At 42.1% G+C, this 26,652-nt stretch overlaps 1 protein-coding gene across 1 annotated transcript; it reads right to left on the reverse strand.

Moving 5' to 3' along the window:
- Positions 1-478: 478 nt before the first annotated feature.
- On the reverse strand, positions 479-25,112 carry LOC108921756 (glycerophosphodiester phosphodiesterase domain-containing protein 5-like). Its single transcript, XM_018731440.2, has 16 exons — positions 24,852-25,112; positions 15,578-15,752; positions 10,982-11,085; positions 9,624-9,717; positions 9,414-9,473; positions 9,133-9,231; positions 8,935-9,028; positions 8,605-8,750; positions 7,464-7,546; positions 6,338-6,488; positions 5,817-6,038; positions 5,523-5,680; positions 5,070-5,217; positions 4,801-4,883; positions 2,145-2,257; positions 479-1,266 (listed from the first exon to the last, which is right to left on the reverse strand). Exons 2-16 carry the CDS (start codon positions 15,692-15,694, stop codon positions 1,175-1,177), a joined length of 1,764 nt encoding a protein of 587 aa, XP_018586956.1. The 5' UTR covers positions 15,695-15,752; positions 24,852-25,112; the 3' UTR covers positions 479-1,174.
- Positions 25,113-26,652: the final 1,540 nt, after the last annotated feature.

Genomic DNA, 26,652 nt, shown 5'->3' on the forward strand with positions numbered 1-26,652 from the left:
GCTTGAACCTACAACCTTTGGGTCCAAAGGCAGTAGCTATAACCACTACAGTACTGGCTGTCCTGGTATTCAACTAATAAGTGAGTAACAAGCATATACCCATGCAGAATTACATCACAGTATAAAGCAATTAAATTAATTCCATACTGGAGTCAGAAGAAAACCCATACAGTCTGGGTTAGAACTTCCACCACCCAGGCTTCACTGCACAATGAAAGGGTTTAGAGTCAGTAAATGCCACCTGCTGGTCCAATACTGTACATTCAACAAGCACAGTCATGTGTCACCACCTTCTTTTGCCAATAAAGCCTTGTGAGCTTAAACTAAACATTTACATGCATTGGACATGAGGGTTACCACTATTGCTATATGTACTCATTAATAAATGACAATGTATGTTATAGAACAAGTATATTTAATAAAATTACTAATAAATACAGTACATTCCAGAATTTAAAATCATGATACCATGTGCAAGTTTAAATACAAGACAGCCTATTTAAAGAGGAGGTGGGTTACTTCTACTTGTCATGTTGACATGAAATTAGGAATCTTGGAAAAGGGCCAAGCAACACAGCACTCTCTCTCTCTCTGTGTGTGTGTGTGTGTGTGTGTGTGTGTGTGTGTGTGTGTGTGTGTGTGTGTGTGTGAGAGAGAGAGAGCAAGAAAGATCTAAATTTAGTCCCAGGGATTCTTCAGTTTCATTGAGTCAGTTGAGTTACCTTCTTTAATCTTCAAATTATTAAAAACCTGTCTTTCAGGCCAGTGTGAATCTTGACATATAGTTATAATAGACTAGCACACAGCATTCTTGTCTCCCATCTTCAACGCTGTTCAGGTTCCCAGGAAGTTGCTTTGACAAAGCAGAAAAGGCATGGCTGTTTCACATGCCATGAATGGGAGGGAAAAGGACACCTTCCCCTCACAGAGTCCATTTACAGTCAAAGCCCACATATTAAATTTATACATTTAGGAGTAAAAAAAGGAAGCACATTTACAGAACATTACAGTACAGAAACATGTGGCATTTTGAGTCATGCAAACAACCTCTGCTGTGTCATAATGCATCATTTAATAAAGTCATTGTGTCCATATTAGTCAGAAATAAGCAAGCAACAAAAAGCCAGAGTTTTCTTCGCCCTCCCTTTCAATTTGTCACTAGAGAGCACTGTGATCAGCAGGCAATGCCTTCGTTGGCGTAGCAGTCGTAGCCATTTCCTGTGTACAGTGAAAGCTCTTCAGAGCTTCCGATGCCATTGTTGATCTCTACAGAGACCAGAAGGACCAGGTCAAAGGGAGCTGAATAGGTTTACAACACTACTCACCTTTATTAATTAATAGTAATTAAAAACCCACACACAAACAAAATTTATATTAATGTATTTCAGAGAATGCCATCAACATCTCCTGTGAGGACTCTGAGGAAACAACATGCAGCCACAAAACTAATGACACCCTTTAAAACACTTCATGACTGACAGGACAAGCCTGAAAGAATGTTGGAGCACCGTGTGGCTTTTAGAGTTACTTCCAGCTCTCTGTACTTTCATTAAGTCATTCATGTACTTAATTTACTTGACCAGATACTCACAATGTGAGCCATCTACAATCACTGACCCTCTTGCAAAATTAATCAATGCTTCACATCTGGTCGCCTCCTGGACCCAAATCACCAAAGTGTAACACCTCGACCCTCAGGTGAGAGATGTGTCCCTCACGCACACAGTGACTGAAACAATCATCCAGCGTGTCTGTAGTTCCGTAACCAACACCCCTCAGGTGCAGCCCTGTGAGTGTTCACACACCTGGACAGCACCATCGCTGGTAGACAGATTGCAGCAGTTCACACAGACTGTGAATGACCTAATGCAGGGGATGTGGAGGTCAGCAGGAAGAGCAGGGGACAAATCAGAGCACAATATATGGGAAGGGGAGGCAGGGACATCTGAGTGGCAAGGCTCTGGCAGGGGTGGGAGACTGGTGGTCACTGAACATGCAGGCCATAAAGCTTCACAGCATTCAAAAATGAATCAGCGAGAACAAAGCGCAGGTCAGCAGAGAGACTCGTACGTGACATGCATGGCTCCACAGCAAGAGGTCCCCCTGGTGGGAAGTACAAAAACTTAACCGGTCCTCATAGATACCTGAGAAGATTAGTTTCTCCTTCATGAGGCTGACATCCTGGCTGGAGCGCCGGACTGCTGCACTCAACATAATCTGCTCAGGGTTGTAACTGCGCACACCGCTCATTCGCCACCTGAAGAAGGAAGGAGAATGAAAGCACAACAGTCAAAGCTTGGACAGTACATGGCTGCATATTGCCACTTATAACGTGGCCTTTGGGGGGGCGCGGTGGCGCAGTGGGTTGGACCGCAGTCCTGCTCTCCGGTGGGTCTGGGGTTCGAGTCCCGCTTGGGGTGCCTTGCGGCGGACTGGCGTCCCGTCCTGGGTGTGTCCCCTCCCCCTCCAGCCTTACGCCCTGTGTTGCCGGGTTAGGCTCCGGTTCCCCGTGACCCCGTATGGGACGAGCGGTTCTGAAAATGTATGTATGTAACGTGGCCTTTTCTTCCCTGATCTGCAGTACACATGTGGCTGCATATGTATTCAGCACATTAGAAGCTGTATGAGAAATAGAAGCAGAAGCTATATGAGAAACAGAATTCAAGTTTTACATGAAGACAACCTTGAGACTAACTGCCAAACACACAATGACAAAGGAAAGATACTGATGTACACTGCTTCTGCTACAAGAGGTCACCATAGAGCAGTGTCTAGATAAGCAGGACAACCCTGTCTCAGACATAAAACCCTGTGTAAAGAAAGACTAAGCAACTGCAGCCCAACTTAGGACAGGCTTGGTTCTGATGTAACTTTACTGTCACACTCAAGTCGCTTCTGTCAGCCTGCACACATTTGTCAATGATAGCCTGGTGCAGGTCACAGGTCACACTATAGACTTACTGCTCTATGGATCATTGTGGGGGGGGGGGGGGGAGAAATCTGCTGCTGCTGCAATAAACCTTATCAAAATAAGTAAACAAGAATGAGTAACAGATGACATCCCTGTAGATGATAAAAATACACTTAGTCATCTGCTGTTATGAAGTTTCGATTAAAGCGGGCTGAATAATGACAAGAACTACAGAAAAATAAGCTGCAGCAGGCAGGGCATTGGAAATGACCATGAAATAGTACTTTTAGACAGGAGAGTGACAGGAAAATAAAGAGAAGGAAGGAGGGGAGAGAGGGGGGGAAGAGAGAAAAAAAAAAAAAAAAAAAAAAAAAAAAAACAGGAAAGGTTCATTAAACAGACACACAGACAAAGGTGTATTATGGGAATGAAGAGGTCTCCTTTACCTGATAACATGAAAGCTGGGAGACGCCAAAGTGCAGAGACAAGCATGCGCAGCAGGCAAGGTGGAGAGGGACATGGATCAGTGCAGAGACTAACACAAGGACACACAGAACTTGACAGTGTCCAAATGGTCAAAAAAATGACGGCGAACATAACCTGTGGAATTGAGTCCAACTTCACACACACAAAAAGTGAACACCAGCTTCGGAAAAAAGGCCTGGCTCTGATCATAACCTGACTGCAAGAGTCCTTTGTGATGTTGAAAATAATAAACAGAGCTCATTCTGCAAATCATAGCAACTTCAGGGGTCAGGAATGATGGCCATACAACACTCATCACACTGGCCACTCAGCTTACGATCATATTTGGGATCTTCAGGAAGTCTTTGTTATTTGTTTTGTTTGCAAATTTATTTTTAACCACCAATTCAGAATCAAGAAAAATTTGAATAAATCAAGTAATGTGTAGAGATTAGGTTCTGTAAAAATGTCAAGTATTGCTACAGTAATTACTTAGTAATAATGTGGCTCAAAGTTAATTTAAAATGTCTGAAAATAAAAACACTAAAAACCCCTATTCCATGTCAACCTTTGACAAATTTGTCCCATAAACCTGTGCAACATCCCCCCGTTGTTATTGATAACCAACACTCAAACAAGCTGTAAATACTGTGGAAGGGAGTAACATTATGGACGTCCCACACTTCTATTCTGTCTGGGTGCACTGTACTATCCAGTACTGATGTCACAAATACAGGTTGCATTCACATCACAATAGGCAAATTTTAGATCACTGAAGAAAAAGCTATTTAAATAAACAGGAAAATGTGTGTTCAGAAATTTGTAACAACTGTTCATAACAAGCAGAGCCAGTTAACCTAAATTGTATCACAGGCCCCAATCCCAGCACAGCAGTTCTTTTCTTGCCAACCTTTGGGGGAGCAGCAATTCATAGTTTTCAGTTTTGCACACCCAACTGTGCCAAAAAAGAGGCATGCATACATACAAGCTGATAAGGGCCAACTGTTTTAATCACTGGGACAAGACTCACAACAGCCTTAAGTTCCCAACCAATTTTGGTAAACAGCTGTTAGCACAGCAGCTACAACACCAACAATAGGAACATTTACGAAGCCCCCGAAAGCAACCTGTCATGCAGTTGAACTAGAGAGACAAAAACTGAAACCAGATACACAGAGAGAGGCTTCCAAGCTGAACAGTGCTTAAAGATATATTTTTAAAAGCGAAAGTGGGGAATCAAAAATTAATTACTCCTTTAGCACAACCTTATCCACCATATTGGCCTAAGATGTGAAAATGTCAAGTCATTAGAAGCAGTGTTACAAACTCACATAAATTACTAGAAGTTACAAAACTCTGACCTTAGAAAGCTTGCAGAAAAGACACAAAATAATCAACCCAGATATAGTGAGAGTAATACTTACTTTTGGAATATAAAAATTCCAATTATAATGGCGAAAGAGATGAGATCAGACAGTATCCATATCAAGCAGTATTCACCGGGGCTCTAGAATTGTGGGGGGGGGGGGAGAAAAAAAAAAAAAAAAAAAAAAAGCTGCTGATACAGTTTCACTGCAAGGTGGCTTCAAACTTCACTGTGCCCTTCATGAACAGCATTTACATTTAGAAAATCTCACACTTCTGAACAGATACATGCCCTGTCCTTGCATGGCAGCAGGGTGCATTGCCTCACCATGAGCCACACAGGATAAGGCACATTCCTGAGAACATGGGGGGCGTCAGAGGAGACTGAGGACACGCCGCTGCACCACAGCGCTGAGTAGAGCCAAGGCTCATTAACCGTGTAAAGAGTCACACTCAGGTTGTTCGCCGAGAACTCTCTGTTGAACAAACACCATATATGCAACATTATTGCAAGAACAAGCAAGGTCTTTCCACACATACCCTGTAATGACAGGATGATCAAGTCAGCAAAAGAAAGCCAATGTTTACATTTATTCATTTAACATACTTGTCTCCAAAGCAACATGCATCTCTGAGAACACAGAAAGTGGATTAAACCACAGTTGAGCAGTTTGTCTGTTCAAAGCACCAGCAATAAAGAAATCTCTTAAGTGCATCTTCTCAAAAAGGTCTAAAGCAGAGAATGGGTGAGTGAACATGAAAAGGTAGGAGGAAACCGTACCGGAGGTCTGAGCGGGTGACCTGGTTGTAGCGCAGGTAGACCTGGAGGATGCCCTGGTCTTGTAGGGCCTCTGTGGACAGCTTCTCCTCAGAGGTCTGCTGGAAGCCTGAGGCCACCTGGCGCACCACCTCACGGTCCCAGTCTGGGGTCCACATCACCTGTGCAGGGGTTGAGGGGGGTTGTTGGAGAGCCTGAGGTCTGCTGCAACGCCTGAACAAGCTGCTTTTCTTCCCTACACTAACCCATTTGCACAGGTGGATACAAAAAACAGAAGGCTGAGAACACAATCCTCACCCGTTTCTGAGGAGTCCCTGAACGCAGAACCACCTGTAGGGTGTCGTTTACCCAGCTGACATGACGCGGATGACCTAGCGGTGGTCGGCGAAGGTGAAAGAGGACTGAGCAGTTGGACTCTACAGCTAGCTGAAGCATCTCCTCCAGACGACATACTGACTGATTTGCAACTTGGGCACGTTCCTTTGGGGTCATGTACTGCACAATCCAGAAAGGGTCATCCTAGAGATGGAGAGCAAACAAACACCACCTCTGGTTTTGGGAACTAAGGAAACATTGCTAATAGTCATTGCCAATACCAGTTCCAAAGCCATTTACAAGAGTAATAATAAATGCCAAATTGATGCAAAAGTGCCAGATTTTTCAATAGCAAAATTTCCATTCTAAATGCATCAGGACAGATTTTAACTGCAAACAAAAGACCTTGTCAGTATTGCTCCAGAAATATTCATACTGAACACTATGAAGAAACCTCAGTATTTTCCAAAATGTTGCAACAGCACAACAATTCTGAGCAGTACCCTTAGAAACCACTGGCCGGCATTGAGGGTAGAAAGTTCTGCCCAGCTGAAGGAGGAAGCGCCATCGAACTGCCTCTTTGGGAAGAGCCTGTCCACGTCTGTCGTTCTCCTCAGAGAGTGGTCCCGCATGAGGAAGGGGACACCATCGAGGCTGGGCAGAGGATTTAAAAAAAAAAAAAAAACACAGGATGATGCACCACCCCTTTATGCTTAAATCCCATCACCTGATTTAAACAGTGAATGATGAATTGCTAAAATTGGATAAGAAACAGTCCAACACAGAAGTCTACACTGAGGACAGATGCAGAAAGTGAAGCTGGCTGTAGCACTGGGAAATAGATTAGCGAGCTCTCCACCTGCTGCTGCAGCCAGGCTCCCCTGCATGCATGTGGACCACCACTGTGTGTTGACCCCCTCCTTGGTAGATTCCTCTGTTAATTAAGTCAGCTTCAGCTTTCCCACCTGCTACCAAGTATTTAATTGGCTGCTCTCAGTTTCCTCTACCATGGTCTGTGGAGGTAGAAGGTAGAGAGAAGGGGCTGGCTGGTGCCAGTCTGAACCCCTTCAGAGTGAGACAACCTACATAACTATCCTGGCCACAAGTCACAAACAAGGAGTAGTCTGTGGATCCATCCTGGAGTGGCCTACTGGACCCACGGACCCACACACACACACACCTGAACCGCTTGTCCCATATGGGGTTGCAGGGAGCCGGAGCCTAACCCGGCAACACAGGGCGTAAGGCTGGAGGGGGAGGGGACACACCCAGGACAGGACGCCAGTCTGTTGCAAGGCACCCCAAGCGGGACTTGAACCCCAGACCCACCAGAGAGCAGGACCCGGTCCAACCCACTGCGCCACCGCACCCCCTGGACCTTCAATAAAGTGCAAATACTGACCTCATCATATCAACACTGCAAACAGCAACATGAGCCAGTTGCAAATAAGATTGCAGTAATGTACTAACAACAACAAAAAAAGCCCATCGTGACAATTCCTCCCCACCACCATGTGCTCAGACCACCATCACCATCTAACTGCCCATCAAAGACTACAAGCACCTGCTGCATTACTGAAGGCCTTTAGGAGGCAGTAACCATCACCCAGTCCTGCCCAGGTCATTCACCTGATGGTTACATCAGCTTCCAACCCACTGACTTTCTGCTGCAGGGCCTTGGTGAAGGACAGGAATGTGTTTTCTGGAGCTAGCTGTAGAGGGCAACAGAAAACATCAATGTCAAAAGTTAAGTAAAGGAGAGAGGAACAATGTGATTGTTCAGAAGCTACTTCAGAGAGGCCAAGCAGTGGATCAGTCAAGAAGATGGAAACCACTTCTCTGTATCTAACATTCTCAGCAGTCCTTTCTCATGGTATCATTAAGTTGTTTGTGTTTCTCTCACCCCAGATTAAACAGGGACATGGCTGTGTGGAGCTACGTTAGCAGCAGGGCTGCCCCATTAAAGTGGCACCGCTTAACTGAAATAATGCTGCTCAACACAGCCAGACAAACATATGAAACTTTGAACAAGCATGTCTGGAGATGTCAGGGTTGACCCTGCACTGACCTTTATAGCCTGCATGTCAACCACTCGCCGATTGAAGTGTGATGCCAGGGTGGAATGCCCCACAGGGATCATATTAATGTTCCCACCAAAGATCTATTCAAAATTACAACTTCACACTCTCACAATTTATAGAGCTTGCCATTTTACTAAAGCATTCATTATTTATTTGAAGGCTTTCTGCAAGGTTACTTAATGTCCAGTTTGTGCATTAAGCCATATACACTGCTTTACCCATTTATACAGCTGGATAATTCTTACTGCATCAATTAAGGCCAACTACCTTGATCAAGGATCCTACACCGGGGGGGGGGAGATTTAAACCCAGGAACTAAGTGCGAGGCAACAACTTTGAAAGCAGTAATGTCTGCTGTCCCTTCAGGTTAAACACTTTACATAGCAACTAAAATGTTCAACATTACAGTTTTAAGTTTAGGTCAAGCACCAGGTTACCTGGACAGACCAGGTTGACTTTTGTTGTCCATACAGATTAACACTGAACCTTTTGGCTGCCTCTAGCTGCTGCCGCCATGGCAGTAAGGAAGGCCAATAGGGAATGCTGTACTGTTCATCAGGAGATAGGCTCTGGGCCTGGCAGGTCTCTCAGAAGCTGCACAGCAGTTACACTCTTAAGCAGCTGTGTGGAACATTCAGTCCGCACACCTAAACCTAGCTGAACTGTAAGAGGGGTGCCTGTGACCTCACCGTTGGTGCTCCACGACGACCAATGACAGCAGGCCTTGGTGAGAGGTGGTCCGAGTCCATGAGGCAGGGGGCTGTGATGGCAAGTGGGGCCAGGTACAGGCACAGTATGGCACCAAGATAGCCCAGTAGCAGCAGGGCTTGGGAATCTGAACAGAGGAAGGACTGAAAAGTCAGGTCAGAATACATCAAGAATCCCCCTTGCCCTCTCTCAGCAGCATGACCGTAACTCTTGTACATCAGTCCTCAAATTGCTTGCATTGTGACCATGTCTGATTTTCATCTCCAAGCTGAGACATACCATTTAACTAAATGAAGTGCAGGCACACTTACTCGTTCTCTCCACATGGATGACTTGCCCAGCAACCAACCAGGCCAGCATGGTGATGGCAGCAAGAGCCCCAATATGCAGAAAGGGACCCATGGACTGGAGACATGGACACATAAGAGCTGAATGCTGGGGCACTGGCATCGCATCAATGAAACACTCACATTACTGGTTTGAACAGGAGTGCAGACACAAACACTCACCTGAAGAGAAATCACAATGGTGTTCCACTCATCACCCCACAGCCTGTTGATATAGATCAACCCTGCAATTGTGCTCAGCAAGGCTGCAGTTACCAATGTCTGTAGAAACACAGGAATATTTCATTCTTACTGCCTTGCTGGAAAGTGCATATTGTCCTATGTTCGTATCAACAGAAATGGAAACAGCCTGTAGTGATTAACATTAGACAATTTAACCACAGTGTCAATCACTGTTTGTGTACTCTGTTGTGGTGATGTGATTCCTGAAAAAGCTGTAGTACCTTATGAAGCCAGAATAGGTTTAGTTGCTGTCCCACAGCAATGTGGCAAAGTGCTAGAATCTGGGGGGGGCAACACAGAAAAATCATGGGTAGTAAATAACACACTCATAGAAAGCAGCCAATATGACCCAATCAAATGAAAGATTTGGAAGCGCAAAACATACATACGATGACAGAAGATTGCATGTAAACACCTGGATGTCAACTCACCATTAAAAATGCAACATAGGTAAAGCTGGCAGCTGTTGTGGTGACAATAGCCACAGTGCTGTCAGTCCAGTCCCCTGAGCGGTTATACAACAGCCTGAGGAGGAAAAAAGACAGTTGTTCACACAACATACACATCAAGATGCACGACACAAAGGCAGTGGAATCAGTTAGGGAGTATGGTAGTGGTAAACATGTTTGCACCCCAATGTACTTTATGATGACCATATCACATCGTCTTGGTGTTGTTCTAATCATTTTGCTGGGTCACTGGTGTCACCTCTCTCTACCATTTATATATACAGTACTGTGCAAAAGTCTTACGCACATGGATGTTTCACAAAAATATTTTAGACGGTTGTCTTCTGCATTAGTGTCAATGGAAAAGAGCATGTTTTAGATTTCCAAGCATTCCTTTTGCAAAAAGGAACAGTAAGGGTTTTGCATGTTGTTAAAGAAAGTACACAGACACACACAGTCTAGGATGGCATGTCCTGAGGGGGGTCGCGGCAAACTGGAGCCTAGCCCAGCAACACAGGGCGCAAGGATGGGGGGAGGGGGGCACACCCAGGATGGGACACCAGTCCACTGCAAGGCACCTCAAGCAGTACTCTACTCTGAGACCCACCGGAGAGCAGGACCCAGCCAAACCCGCCGCGACCCTGCTTGGGACAAGCAGTTGTTGACGTTGGATGGTTACTAAGCTCTCTAGGGAGTTTATTAAGAGCATTATTTTTGGAAGCATTCTCACTTTACAGCTTTTTCCCCCCCAAATCAAGAGCCTAAAACTTTTGCACAGTACTGTAACTACATTTATCAGATTACTCTCTCGAAAGTTAAACAGCTCAGAGTAAGCAAAATTGCATCAACAAGACAGACACAGATTAACAAAGCACAACGTATTTGTCTAATACCACCATAATGCTGGTTCACATAACTCAAGCAGCTGTCTATAGAAGTGACATTCAAATAGCAAAGGCATAGATCATAGCAGGTGCTATGGGACTGATCTATGTAACATTCAGGTGATGGAGAGAGAATTGCTCTGAAATTGCCCTTCCTGTGCTCAGTCAGCCACACTGGAGCCAAAACCTGGACCCTACAGACTTCTAATTTCAGGCTCCTTGTGAGTGGGACCACTAAGAGGCCAGAAGTGGAAGAAAACAGCTCTATTTCTATGACATAGGGAGTGATCAAACCCTGCAAATATCAAATGATTAATCTCATATTTTAGCTATCCCATTACAGGAGGTATACATATTTTTCCATAGAGTAAAGCTGCAATGCACAATCCCTGCTTAAACCCTCCACATAAAGCAGGCAGCCAAAGTCATAGTCTTTTGGACCTCATGAACCCTCACCAGTTGAACTCGCTGTAATCATTGCGTGCACTCCACCAGAAGAAAGCCCAGCACAGGAGCAGGATAAAGGTGAGAAAGAGAATTATGAACCATAGGCACTCCCACTGCAAAAAAAAAGAAAAAGAAAAAAAAACAACCACTGTTACAGACAAGGTCAAGATACCTGGTGTAATATACATATGCATTATAACAAAAGCAGCATAAAGCAGCATATAAGAGACAGACAATCCCAAGTGCTGCGATTAAAAAGTGTCTTAAAATCACATTGTGTAACTTTTTTTTTTTTTTTTTTTTTTGGGGGGGGGGGGGAACACATACGCACACAAGCCCCATTTCAATTTGCAATCTCCTTTCCTTACTAATCCTCATCCAAAAAAAAAGTTAAAATTGGAGCATAGCACTGATTCCAGTGGTCTAGTTTTTTTGCCCCATGGCCATGCCTGTCTGGCACTAATCCTCCTATCAGCAGAATGTAGGTTTTGCCTGAGAATGCAATCATCTCTCACACAACATACTACCTTGAAATCTCATCCATTCTTTGTTCTCTCTTGCTGAAACAAAGTTTGTACAAAAGCACACCTTTTCCATTAGAAGTGTGCAATTTGGCATATTCCATTTAGAACCAAAAAAAATTCAATATGCACTATGTAAAATCACAGTGCAGAAGACCTCATGACCTTATCGAGTGATCACTCTACCTGCTCCGTAACCAAGTGGCTAAAGAGAGCACAATGTGCAAAATATACAAAAGGGCATTTTGAAAATTGGAAAATACAACCAAACTTACTCAAGATAAATCAATACTGTCCGCTGTTGTCAAATGACATGATGATCCCTACAATGTGACCACGTTTGATTTCGATAGTTACTGGAGGTTACATAGTGCTCTCTGCTTAGAAATGGGATAACTTCATCCAGTTACTAAACCAGCTGTAGGCAACAGAAGCAGGTCTATGAATCAACACATTTAGCGCCAAGCTAAACAAGAGAATTTTTGCAGTACTGGCACACTGGTCTTCTGTACACTTCTCAGAAAACAAACAGAACTGAGACCGGAAGTCAGTTTGTAATTCATGTCATTTTTACCAAAGTTAATTAATATATTAATACAGATATTCCTCTGTTTGCTGGCTGGGTCCTGTAAAAATAGTTGATACAATAAAAAACCTTTCATGACTAATGCTATGACTGAGTTACATTAATATTAAATCTAATTTAATATGACAAAAATGTGTTTCACCAATTCTTATTGCATGCTGATTAAGTGATTCATCACACAAACATGCAAGACATTCCTCAGCTTGTTACTGATCACAGATATTTAGGTATACCTAACACACAAACACTGAAAGCAAACGTAATCAAAGACCCACATTCCTACTGTTTGTATTGTCTTCACCATCTAGCTCAGACAGAAAATGTATGAATGAGGAAAATGCATTCGTAAAGGAGAAATATTTGTATCTTTAAATACTGGTAACGCAGCCATTTGTATATACCTCTAAGGTGCAGCATTTCTTACAGTCTGCTGTGCAAACTGTTTCATACATTACAAAATTATAGGCTTTGTAAAGACAAGTTCAAATGGCAACAGTGATGCAGTTGCAAGGCCCTTATATGTAAATAACTGCCAGAATAAATGTGTGCATTCACCTGCATGAGCATGTGGATGCAGAGGGATTTCAAAGGCAGGGAATCCTAGGGTGACCAATAAAGCCAAAGGCTCCTACGTTTCCAACTGCTTAATTTCTCATTATCTTCTTATGAATCTTTCAAATAGGCAATTAGAGGTCTGAAGCAGCAAGTGAAATGGGCCAGTTGCTAAGGAACAAACCAACACTTGCACAAGACTAATGAAAGTAATTAAGAATAAAGGGGAGTTTAGGGAGGGGTCAGCAACTGATTTGTTTGGTCACAGAAGTGATAGGCATCTTCAGAAATCGCCCGCTGTATGACAAAAACTCAAAGAAAGACCACAGCAGGCACTCTGGCTGAGCCAATGAATTGCTTACACATCTGCCAGACAAACATGGTACAATTAAGGTTCTCAAGAAGGGGGGGAACCCCACATACGCCACTCAACAACCTATACAACAAATCATTTACATTGTCTAGAAATAAAGTGAAGTACTACTAGAATAAACTACAGTCCAAAACAATGTGCATTATACACATAAACCAACAATAAAGACAATCTGAATAGCTGACGACATTCTGCTTCCCAAAAGTCTAACCTGAGCTCTCTGACCCCCATACCTTGTGTGTACCGATTGTCTATCACACTCAGCCATGGTTTCAAAGAGCTGACACTAACCTGCTCAAGTCACCAATGTGCAGGAATGAGTGCTACTGTAGCATCAGGAAACACTAAGAGGGTGGTTTCAATGCGCCGCCCACTTGCATTATCCATCCATTAAGATCTTAGAACATTAAGCCATTCTTCATTGAATAAGCTTAAGCCTTCGTTTTCAGTAACTGGCTGTTTCAGCTTCCACACTCATGGGGAGCGATCTTTTGGTATACTATGCTAAAGAATCAAGGTTGTAGAAAATATGTGAAATAAAGCTTTCAGGGAATACTGCAGAGGACATTTATCCAAAACTTGCACACATTAGAATAGTACAGCTGTGGACAGCTGCTAGCGTTGCAGTTAGAGCTGCTGCCTTTGGACCCAAAGGTTACAGGTTAGATTCTCATCTCCAGCTGCAGTACCCTTTAGCAAATTTACTTACTCTAAAATTGCTCCAGTAAACCTACCCAGCTCTATAAATGGGAAAATAACTAAGTAGGTTAACATAATAAGTCATTTTGAGGAAAACCATCAGCTATATGAAGTAATGTAAATGTACTTAGAGTAGAAATGCATTACACCAAACCTACACATTCAGCTCTGGGCAACAAACATTTGCAACAGTCCATCAAATACAGCTGAGTAATAACATGCAGATTTTAACCTCTAAGTTAAGAGGGCAACCATGACAAACACTTTTTAAAAACTAAATTTTCAGAAATTTCTTGGATCTATCCTTCAAGTCCCGACCCCCCTTTTGGGCAACATAATGTATGTGCTTTATAAGCAGACATTTTACAAAACTGCTCATAACACCCCATCAACATTACAAACCTATATTAAGAAGATGGGCCCCAGGCGTAATAATGGAACTCCTTAGAGCACTGCAAATTCACTTAGATTCTAATCCATATGTTCTTCATCACTACTCCTCTTATAAGACTCAAGGATGGCTCATTCTATATCCTCTTTGGACCATGCTCATGAAAGGTCAAAGTGTGTGTTTCTCCATCATCCATCCTGCCCAAATTTTATTTCAGCTAACAACAAAACTGCAGGAAGAGCTCCTTTCAAGATGTGGAGAATTAATATAAGTGGCAAACAGCTTTAAATACATTTGGGCACAAAAAGGCCAAAGACTGAATTAAACATGATTTAACCACCTACCTTGTGCCTTCATACAGCTTGCACAGAAGCTCATATCTCCCTAGCAACTTCACTTATTAAACAAATCCTTGCTATTAAGAGTAGCTGGGCTGGTTAACCAATTCATGGCAATTTTTTTTTTTTTTTTTTAAAATGTTGTTCAGCTAATGCTCTTTAAGTAGTTGCACAGCAGGTACACAGGAAGTAATGTGCATATATTGTGGCATCATTTAAGTTCCATAAAACCAAATTAATCAAAAAATTAAAGAAATAAAATATTAACAAGGAATTTGAGGCAGGTTCACGTTTCAGTTCAGGTTTGCTTAAATTCGCTGTTCTCAATGTTACCCAGCTAGGCACCCCATCAAGGATACAATAGCAGGACTCCACATGGAAACTGACCTGGCATCCTTTTAAGTTCCACATATTTCCCTACCACTATACACACTGGCACTGTTTTGGAGTTTAAAGTCTACTGACCCAAGCAGACATCAGCTGACAGAGGCATGAATGTATCTTACACAAAATGCAGACAGAACCTTCTATGAATCAGTCATGCTTATTAAGATATTTTCTTCCAGACACAGTTGCTTTTGCACATTAAGATTCCATAAACCTGTAGCTTTTGGGTAACAAATTTATATTACAGACAACAGTGAAAATTTCAGACTTATCACCTGTTAACAATGAAGTGGGCCTATGTCTTACATTAAAAAAAAAAAAGCCATACTAGACTTGACTGCTCACAAGAAGAGCATCTTTTGTGTAATAGAACATTTAGTATCACTTGCAGCAAAACCCTTACTCAGCATACATACATACATGCATGCACAGACATACAAACCCATGGCAACTCAACAAATTCTCTGACCTAAAACATGGACAAGGGAGCTGCAAGTTTGATTCATCAGAAGATCAGCAACTAGCCTTAACGTTGCAGTTCAAGGTAGATAATGCAACGTGACACAAATTAAGTAGTTGCACTGTACAGAGCTAGTCACAGAGTTTGGTTCACAATTCAAAGTTTGAAAATACTTAAAAAGAAAACACTCTCTGGACTGAATACCATATCTATGTCATTTCTCTTCCATAGCCCTTCTACAGGTACCAATAACATCTCATCTGGTGTGAATGAGGAAAATGTATAGTGTTTCACTAACCTTGGTACTGTTGTCATGTGACCGCTGGTATCGTTTCCAGCGGCAACCGTAGATCCCAGTCAGGCATGACAAGCACAGCTGCCTCTCGTAGACCTGCAGGGGTTGGTGCTTCACCATGCTCCTTCAGTCTCTGCCTCACAACAGCATACTAGTACCCCATTAGGACTGAAGGATGCTGGGAAAAGAACAAAGATTTATCACACAGAATACTGCAACAGACACTGGACACCTCTTCTAGATTTAAGAGGGCCTCACAAAGAAAAAGGTCAAACTTAATTCTACCTCTAGGGACAACTAAGCTACAATGAACCTATGCAAGCAAAGCATGGAAAAAAGTATATGAAGAGTCCGAAGGCTGTGTATTATAAAAGCTTGTGTAATATACCCTATTAACAGGATGCAGTTCAAAGTGTCCCTTCCTCTAAAGTATTTTTTTTTAAAGTTAAAATGCTGATGGGTACATGTATCATCATTTAGCATGTCCCAACTCTCCACTAGACAAGAAATCATTTTTACAGCTCAGCAAAAACTCAGCTGACAGCTGCAACTTTGAGCAATGTCTCATTTATATAGCTACATACACATATACATACACATACACCTCTGGCAGAGACTTGACAGTGTTGGTGAAGGGACAGACAGCTCTATAGTACATAGGTGGTCCAAGAAGGTGGGTGAATATTTTCACATTCTCCAGACACTACCAAGGTGACATTGCTGGAGACTAAGTCTTGTACCACAAAATAAAACGGCACATCATATTGACAGAGAGGCAGGTGAAGGTAGTCCAAGACTGCAATCCAAGCAGGGGAAAAACAATGTCCAAAAGAATACCAGGCTCCCAGGTCAGGGGAACAGAAGACCAAGTCAGGGGAGTACTACTGTTTACTATGCAATGTTCAACAACTGAAAACATCTCAGAAAAAAGTTGTACCGAAATTCTGAAGGCAACATATGCTCTTAATAAATGAAAATACATACCAACCTTGATATCATTCAATACCACATTGCAAAACAACATTAAAACTCCAGTCCTCTGGAGGGAGAAGTCACGTTCATTTTTAAAGCTTGCTCTGCTCAGGCACTTCTGCTACACAATGTCCAGTATTCTACCAATGACACCTGATCTGAGACCTCACTGTCTCTGAAATGGGAGAGAGTACCAGTCAGGACAGCTAAATTGTTCTTCAACAGCAGACTGCCTGCATGTGGGAGGGTTGGTGGGAACAGATACAACAGAGCATCACACGTTCCACTGCAGGAAATCAGGGAGCAGCAGTGTACATGTGTTTAATATTTAGATTCATCAGACAATCTGCTGCAGTGCCTGAAGAGTGCCTGCTGAGACATCTGTTAATGTGCTAACTGAGAAAACCCCTTCTGTTTACATTAGGGCATTCAGTTATTTAGCATCCAAACACACACACAAACTACAAGTTCTGCTTTCCTTTTACCATTTTGCTCTGTACTCCCCTCACCATCTGCCTTTTACCTAGAAAGTTAAGTGATTCTGAACCTTGTCCCAGGCAATACACCCATTCACCCCCACTATTTAGCCATCCTGTTGGAGAGAGAGAAAAAGAAGAAAAAAGCCCAACCCAAAAAGTAACTCTTCATATCATAAGGAGAGAAGGATGGGAATGAGTGTGTGCATAAGAAATCGATCCCGGGGGGAAATCGAACAGGTTTAATTCAGATATGCATGAGCAATAGCCTGGGTGTGCAATATTCTGGTTAGTGTATTGTGATGTTTTGTGTTAATATGTATGTACATTTGAAAAGCACCATTTATCCAATTACTTATTTCTTCCTTTTATTGTTTGTGTTTTTACTTATGATGTGTGAAACTAGTATGTCACTGTCAATGAATACAGCTGCTATGATGCAAAAAATTGAATAAATTGGTGTATAACATTCAATCACATTGTATTGTATGGGGCGTCAGTGCAATCACAGCTGAAACAGGCAAAACGGTTCTGCTTTTCAGTATTGATAGACCAGGAGAACAAGCACTCAATGTGCACAAGTGCTGGATGGAGACTAAAGGGTTTAAAGTAAACCTGTGTTTCTATTTTCCAGGCTGTCCCTCAAGGCCGTCACAAGGCAGGTGATTCTTCAACAAAACTCCACCGATTGAGAACAGTGTGTTGTAACAACAAGAATAGAGCTGTCAAAAAATTTTACACACACACAGTCATTGTGATCACAGAAAGGATTCAGAAGTCCACCCCACTTTCTTTTTACAGCCCATCACAGAACTTATTTAGGAGACCAGTGAGAAGGTAAAAGGGTGATGTATGAGAATGAGGTCTCTCTTTTAGGGATCCCCACTGAGAACCACACCAATCAACCCAAATGTCATTAATATATAAAGTTACAAAACCTAATCTGTGTCTATTATTCTTACCGCATAGGGAAAGCCATTCAGCAGGACTGCGTGAACTTCCAAAAAGTTTTGCTTCAACCCAAGCCCTTCCATACCTATCTGGAGCGACGGTTAAAGCTTCCAGGCTGTAGTACCAGAGAGCAGGCAGTTCATTTTGTTTGCATTACCAGTGACAAGAGGCAAAAAGACAAGCGTGTCCTTTGCATTGATCAGACAAAGACAAGAAAGGTGGCAGTTCATTTGTGAAGATGAAGCACCAGCCCCCACAAAGGAGAGTATGAGCCAGCTGCCTAAATTATACTGCAAAGCCTAAATCACCCAGCCCTAAGAATGGCTCCATACCAGCCTGGTAGACCATTGCATTCGTACATTAATTTATCTCTTCAGAATCACAAGGGGCTAGCAGCATGACAACACACTAATGTCCCTGAATTAGAGCTAAGAGAATGGAAGGAGACAAACACTGGGCCAGCCATCACTGCCCAAGAGGATGAATATTAAGAAAACACTCAAAAGCCTAAAAAACAAGTTATAATGTAGCAGAAAAATCATAAGAGTAAAAACATTTTCTACTCTAAATAAAATTTCGAATAATAAATTAACATTGCTTTGGACATTTTATTTAGGTGCAGTGTGTGGCATTTAATAATCAACAGGCAAATAATACTATTGCTGAAATCCCAAACAGCACTGTCAGTTACCCCAGGATGCAATACCAATTTGTTTAATGACACGCTAGATTTCTGTTAAAATTAAATGAATTCTTGACATTATTGCCTAGAACTGCAAAACAAAATTGGGCAGTGTCCCATCTTCTCCCAAACTTGGTTTCAGACATCTGTGTGACACACTCCATCGAGGAAGGAGCTGAATGGCATAGGTGTCAAAAGGTAATCACATTACTGTTCAGGTAGTAATAGGATCACTGCAAAGGGCAAAGAACAACCTGGGGTAATGAGTGGAACCACATAGCAGGCAATATGCACTATGCAAGAAAGTGCAATCTGATGACAACTGAAGGAGCAATTACGACGTGGGAGATTATGACACGTTACAGTGGAAGCATGGTCCAACGGTGAGAGTTCTCCTGTGGGAGTCTGTCTATTTCACTTTAACCCAGACTACCTGAGCACTCCCAAGTATCTCTTTAGTCCAGTTTTGAGTAATTACGTGTGTTTTTTTTTTTTTTATGATTCTCTCCCAAATTAAAACAATGCATCATGAAGCTTTATGAAAAATTTCAAAAAGACTTTAGTGCTCCGTTTACCTTGTATCATTTAGTCACTGTGGAGAAAAATACAATGCACTACACTTTTTATTTTTTTTTTTTAAATAGTAAGATCTTTGGAACAGTCAATGCATGACAGTAAGACCAGGCTGCCACTGCAAGATGAAACCATCACAAGCAAAGCCAGAAAAATTAGGGTTATTTCCTCTTTATATTAAGCGTTTCTAACACACCTTCTCAAAAAAAAAAAAAAACTAAATTTTCCATTGGGCACAATAAAGATTTTCACCCCTACAAAACACAAGCCCAGAATAAATTTAATCTCATTGCCTACGAAAAAGATGCCCAATAAGGTGGAGCTTTTACACACTCCTGCTCACAGGTGGTGAAAAGGTGAATTCTTTAGAAATGTGTAAAAACAGCCTGGCTATGCCCCTTAAAAAAGTTTAAAGTCCATTACTTCCACCCCAAAAAATTCAAACTAAGTCAATTCCTTCAGAAAAATACCAGGCTAGGTGAACAGAAAACATTGTGCTCTTTCACAACATGTTTACAGAGCCAAAAAAAAAATGCAATGGAAAACATTGTGCAAGCTATCTTCCAGAATTACTGATTGTTTCTAGTTACAGCACAACTTTGAGCCAGTACAAAACCAGCCCTTCTCAACTTGGTGAAACAGTTAAGTCCATTTGAAAATGGCACTAATCAAATTAACTGCACTAAAATGTTTCGAGTCGTACCCATCAGGAAGATCCTATCAAGTGGTCTGATGGGACTCCCAATCATCCCCTCATCCTCTCTCAACTGGCATCCCACAGAGCTCAGTACTAGGTCCCCTCCTCAGGACTTCCATGGATTCTTCTAGCACTGCTACACCAACAATACCCAGCTCTTCCTCTCTCAGCACCCCCAACCCAGCACTACACACATTTCCTTGTGAAACTCAACACTTCTAAAACAGAGAACCTTCACCTCACAGCGAGTCCATCCTCCTGTCGAACTTGCTCATCTTGTTCAGTAATGACTGACTCAAGTTAGTCTTTTAACATATCAAACCCAGAACCTGGTCCTGCAGATACATCCTGCATAACATCTGCAGGATCTACCCATATCTCACAAACTACACAACTCCTGGTCCAGGCCATGGTTATATCCTGCCTGAACTACTGCAACTTTCTCCTGTTTCACCTTCCAGTCTCTCATCTGATAGCCAGCCCTGGATATACTACCAAACACAGAAGTTGGGGCTAACCTCTGATCACCAAGTAACAGCTGTCACAGCTCAATGCTTCTCTTTCACAGGGCTTGTCAAGGCAACATGTGTCAGCACAATCTCTTTTTTTAAATCCCCTTTTCCACACATGTGAATCAATGCCATATTTGGTGTCCTGCATTTTAAGATCACCTTATCATCTCACCACAGGAGGAACTACATCCCAGGTTGAAGGAGCATCACAGGAACTGGGAACATGAGCTTCGACATGCAAAAACATTGGTTGTATCATCAGACTGCAGGGTATCAGTGGTTGTACTCAGACAGTGGCTGTTAACAGACAATCCAAAATCATGACCTTCTCATGGTTAATTGACCACCTCTGCAGCTTGTTCAGACCAAATACTTCACCAGTTTGGTCTTTGTACCATTGCATCAGTATACCAGGGGCCTAGCTGTTAAGTCTGCCAAGCTGGTTAATCCAGTAAACCATGTAAATATGTGCACTGGACCAGTTAGGTACCTACAGGTTACTAAGAGTGAAATGAATGTCAACTGAACAAGTGGTCCACACTACCCTGGGTAATGTTAAGTGGTGGGAAGTATAAAGAAATCAGTCTGAAGCAGCAACAAAGGCCAGAGTCAGAACTAGACAATGCAGAAGTGATAAACAGGGGTAGGATTGCCTTAAATGTCTTACAGAGAACTGGAAGCAGCAGTGGTTAAAGAATGAGGCATGATCAAATTTTTGCAGATGTTCCCTTTTGGGAAAAGTATTTCACCTGAGTTTCAAAAACAGATTAAGAGCAAATGTTGACTAAGTAAAGTGACTCATGCTCATCACCGTTCTCTGCAGGTTAACATTCCACAGCACTGTGCCCCGAACATCCCATCATACTTGATAAATACTTCTGTGTGTCAGAAAGATTATCATTATTTTTCCATTTCCTATATGCTACATCAAAGGCTAGGAATACAATTAGTTTACCAGTCAAAGGCCATGGTGTAGGGAGGTTTCTAAACCAGCTGTAGGCTGTTTTTTAAAACAGAAAAATCGGATTCTTAAAGGTCCACAGGACAGTTGAAGGTTGCAAAAGAGGGTAGAAATGGCGTTTCCTCCAGAGAGGATGCAAACTAAAGCACAAATGTGTGGTGGAGCAAACTGCCTCCTTTTACACCAGGAACACGTCCTGTTCACACTTAATCGTGCGTCTTGGAGCAGCAATTCAAACAAGTGTTTGGGTTTTTTTTTTGTGTGGCCTTCCCGCTACTGCCATCAAACCTCTGCAGCTGATACAGAATGCCGCTGCCCGAGTTGTTTTTGACTTGCCAAAGTGTTACCATGTACAATATCTCCCCTACTCATTTCTCTGCACTGGTTTCCTATAGCTGCCCGGATCAAATTCAAGACACTTGTTATAGCCTACAAACGCATCAATAGAACTGCTGCTAGCTATTTCCAGGACTTGATCAATCGCTACACCCCCACCAGACCGCTTCGCTCCTCTACTTTTGCTCGCTTGGTGGTCCCGCGCACGAAAAGTAAAGCATGGAGGTTCTCAGTTCTGGCTCTGCTGTGGTGGAATGACCTCCCCCTCTCACTCAGAACTGCAGAAACTGTCTACATTCAAGAAGGGTCTGAAAACTCACCTTTTCCAGACTCACTTCACCCATGATCTCTCCAGCTGATGTATGGTGTAAATGTTCATGCACTGTGACTTTAGGATCATACCCAGATAAGCCTTTACACAGCTGCTACTCCTGTATTGTATGTAAATGTTTATGCACCTTGTAAAAAATAAAAATCATTATTTTTTTTTTAAATTGTAGGAAAGTGATCAGGATTAGTCTATCCTGAGTTTTGTACACCTACTCGTGCCATGAACATCGGTGCATAAAGTGGAAAGAAAAACTAGGTTTACTTAAGAACCACATCTGCAACTATGTCTCTCTCCTAATGTAATGTACTAATTGTATTTTCTCTGAGATGTACATCACTTTCGAGGAAAGCATCTGCTGAATGAATACATGTAAATTCCGCATATTACATGATGTAAGGTACAATTCAGGTACTGTCTAGAAATTACAAGTCTGAGTCTTACTTCTGCAGACACACATCAGTGACATGCGACCTCCTCCACTAGTGACCTGTGACCAAAGTGAGGGAACTGCCTTTGAGAAAGATGAGTAAGCCCAAGGGTTCTTGCTCCAATCTTACCAGTTCTCTACAGACCTGTCAAGAACAGCTGAAATCCTGCCATTCACTAGCTGTACTCCATTTGTGTGTCACACTGCAAAGAGAAGGTTGACCCAAAGCAGAAGGAGCAAAATCCATCTGCGCCTCTTTCATTGCCATCATTAAAAAACCAGCCAACACATGTTTAGTATTTTTCAGACATAAGCTTCATCTCTGTGCAGTATCAAGCTTCAATGTCCTGCTTAGTTTAGCAATCATTACAGGCACCTACAATTTCCAGAGTTGCAGTACTTACCCTAAGCTTTCACAGTCAACTTCTGTTACATTTATTCACTTAGCTGACACTTTTCTCCAAAATGACTTACAATGTAAAGATATTTAGTTCTGTACCCATTAATAGAGCTGGGTAATATATTTTTGTTTTTTTTAACTGGAGCAAATTAGGGTGATTACCTTGGTCAAGCATACTACAGCTGGAGGTGGGAATTGAACCTGCAACCTTTGGGCCAACAGGCAGCAGCTCTAACCACTATGCTCCCAGTTGCCCCTGTTACACAATTTGGATCAACCAAGAATATCACCACAACATGCAATGAGATTACAGTTCTAATATCTTGGGAGAATTTTCCAATGGACTGGGGGGGGAAAAAAAAAAAAAAAAAAAAAAAAAAAACTATGAAATATTAAACTGACCCTATTACAGAAACTTTCACAAAGACATGGTACTTCATCTTTAGGAACCTGTAGTCTCTCTGCATATTCCTTCACCTGTGGTACCATAGATAAAAGCTCATAAGAGTACTGTCAACCTTCCTTCAATGCTGTGGCCTGCAAGAATGGACAATTTGGAAGACCAAACACAATTTCAGACTTTACATTTACACTTAACATTTGTTAATTTACCAGACGGTGCTCTCCAAAGCGATGACACAACACCAGGCAAACAAACAAAGTATCAACAAAACACAGAGTTTCAGATATACACACACCATTATCAAAGCACACCTTGTTTGCATGATACTACCTTTGTCGGTGGTACATGTTACTCAAGCAGCTCCCTGTACAAGTCAAACTACTATCCTTCATTCTTCAGATAACCATAAGTAAACAAAGATAAATGATCTTTCCTCTTAGCTTCTTTAGACAGACTGCTCTTCTCTACTCTCAGCATTTTCTATTGGAAATCATACAAGCCTCCAATTTATTTTTTAGTTACTTTACATGTATGTACAGTACATACATTGTGGATTGCCCCGAACTTAGGACATTCACTCTTTCATTCATTCAAAAACTTTGTGGTGTTTTTAATCAGTATTTGTCAGTTAAACAGCAGGTCCCAGGAAATTGTGTTTCATTTTGTCAGTATCGTCACGCAAATGTATAGCGTCACAAAAACCGTTCTCCAGTGTTGGCTGACAACAGCTCCTGCCTGCTTTTTCTACATTTCGCCAGTGTTAGTCAGTGACAGTCCAGATACGTAAAAGAGCTCGTCGTCAAAATAATATTTATGTTTGTGAACATAACACAAGGTGACGTAAATAACGTTAAACTTCCTCGGTAAGCGGACGAGGCGCAGACGGCACGAGGACCGTCTACCACCTGCCACTGGCGGGAACGGCGCGCTAAATTCGGCCCGCGCGCAGCTCGCCACCGCGCCGGCGCGTGGGAGTTCGGCGCGGCGGGCAACGCTGAAAACGGGCGCCAAACACAAAATGAGCAGAATATACACATTTTCCTCGGATTAATTTTCCCTCAGAGTTGTATGACACTGACAGATGTATGATTGAACTGAAGAACCAATTTCAAAAACTCAACGGTGTGAATCATCATGTGTCAGCGAGATGTCACACCCTACCGTCCGTTTACTAGATAAACGGTAACTGGGGAAAATTAAGTAATTCTCCGGTCTCTCCCCAAAAAAATATCCACAACCACGCGATGCGGGTTTTTTAACGTATCTAACGAGAAAACTGAACCACTCGTGTGACGTGTGTTACGGGGAACTTCAAACTACTCAATAAACCCTGATTTTCCATCCAAATAAAATGTTAAATTACTTTTTAAACCAGTGAGTGAGACAGTTCTATCTATCACCGCACACCAACCTAGCAAGTTCAAATTCACAAACCTTAAATTTATCAATTTGCCATTTTTCCAGCTAACTACGACTTATACACAAAACCAGCACACACACTGCACGGATATTATGGCTGAAAGAAAAGTTAATACGGCAACAATTAAAATACTGACCTTCAATGGCTTCAACTTTACAGACCAGGCTTGCAAGGCAGGTTGAGGTTCGTGTCGGACGTACTAGACTAGTAGTACTGGCGGAGATCAAGCACCAGTAACTCGCCAGATAACACGAAATTAAAAACCGCCACCACGATAACTCTAAACCGCTGTTATTTTCATTCACCGTCATATGTGTTTACATCTAGTACAGCAGCTCCTTTTCCACACAGCTTCGCAAAACACGACCCTTAACTGCTGGAGGACGAAGGGGCACCGACAGAGTGAAACTCGCAAGAAACACGAGTGGGTGGAGACTCGTTAGCCCCGCCCCCTACAAAGTACAGAAGGTGGAGCTGCAGCATTTCAGGCTCTTACGTAGCCTTAAGGGAGGAGCTTCCATTTGCCTCAACCACTTACACTCTAAAGTGGGTGGAGCTACTGTTCTCACTATTCTCCGCCCTCTACTCAGCCGAGTGGGCGGAACTGTTGCCCATGCTGCTCGCCTTATGCAATAGCTGCTGTGTCAAGTTTTCTTTTACCAGCTGTGTGTTGTTTTCTGCATTACATTGTAATAAATATATTTTTAAAACGTGTAATCATTAAATATTACTTTATTTAAAATCAAAAGAACCTTCCGAATAACAAGACATTATTATTCACTTCTATTTATCTGACAACTGTTCAAAACAACTTATAATGTTAGATAACCAGGTTTACAATTTATCAATTTATGCAGCAAGATATTTCCTTTTTGCCATTTTAGGGTAAGTATCTGATCAAGGGTACAAGAGCAGGAGCAGGAATTTCAACCAGGGATCTCCAAATAGTGCAGCAGTTAGGCTGCAGTGCACCATGTTGTCCTACTATCTGCTGCCCTATTTTTTTACATAATATCAAAAAATGAAACAAAGGTAGTGGTTTTTAAAAATAGCCTCTCTTTATTAATATATTAATGTTATTACTATATAAAAAGATTACAAAGTAACTTAAAAGGACAAAGGAAGCTAAATGTCTTTAGGCCAGAACTCATTAAATTATCTGGGGAGTTGGTTGCACTGTTGCCATAGTAACACTGAACAAGCGCTATGAATTCACTGTTTTTAAATAATATTGCTTAGTCATCAGCACAAACATGTTTTCTTCATTTAAACACTAGATTTCACAGGCTTGACATGGCCATTCAGTGGTTTAATGAATTCACCAGGGACAATCTGTGGTGACAATAAAATGGGAAAAGGGAACAGCCCTATAACTGTATCACCACAAACATCCAAATAATGCAAACGCATGCTCTTCGCCTAATTCAGCATTCAGCTAGTATGCAATAGCTTTATGAGGAGCAAAACAACTGCTTTGTGGGTTAAGAATAATTATGATGTCTTAAAAGAACCTTTTCTGGAAACAAAAACATGTGGTCAGTGTCACCATTGAAAAATTATATTACAGTTCTTGATCATCTTATCGATAAACCATAAACAACTAAAATCTGCTAATTCCTTAATATATTATTTTAAACTGTTTAGGGCTTCAGCTGCATTATTTTTTCAGGCAATTGCCTTTTTTGTGTCACAGTATAGCCTAGTTTTCAAGCATTTCACCACCTAGATTTTTTTCTGAACTCCCTCTGGAAAATTATACTTCAGGAAGCTCCTTGAGGAACCCACACACACACTTTCTGAACCGCTTGTCCCATACGGGGTCGCGGGGAACCGGAGCCTAACCCGGTAACACAGGGTGTAAGGCCGGAGGGGGAGGGGACACACCCAGGACGGGACGCCAGTCCATCACAAGGCACCCCAAGCGGGACTCGAACCCC

This window comes from Scleropages formosus, chromosome 25, assembly GCF_900964775.1.
Source record: "Scleropages formosus chromosome 25, fSclFor1.1, whole genome shotgun sequence".
In the NCBI taxonomy this organism is placed as follows: domain Eukaryota; kingdom Metazoa; phylum Chordata; class Actinopteri; order Osteoglossiformes; family Osteoglossidae; genus Scleropages; species Scleropages formosus.

What these genes read in the sequence shown, in the direction of transcription:
- LOC108921756 (XM_018731440.2), bottom strand. Translation starts at nt 15,694, where the DNA reads ATGGTGAAGCACCAACCCCTGCAGGTCTACGAGAGGCAGCTGTGCTTG. An exon ending in GTCGTCGTGGAGCACCAACG is followed by an intron (nt 7,547 to 8,604) that starts GTGAGGTCACAG and finishes TGCCCTCTACAG; the next exon opens with CTAGCTCCAGAAAACACATT. An exon ending in GGAATTTTTATATTCCAAAA is followed by an intron (nt 2,258 to 4,800) that starts GTAAGTATTACT and finishes TTCCTTCTTCAG; the next exon opens with GTGGCGAATGAGCGGTGTGC.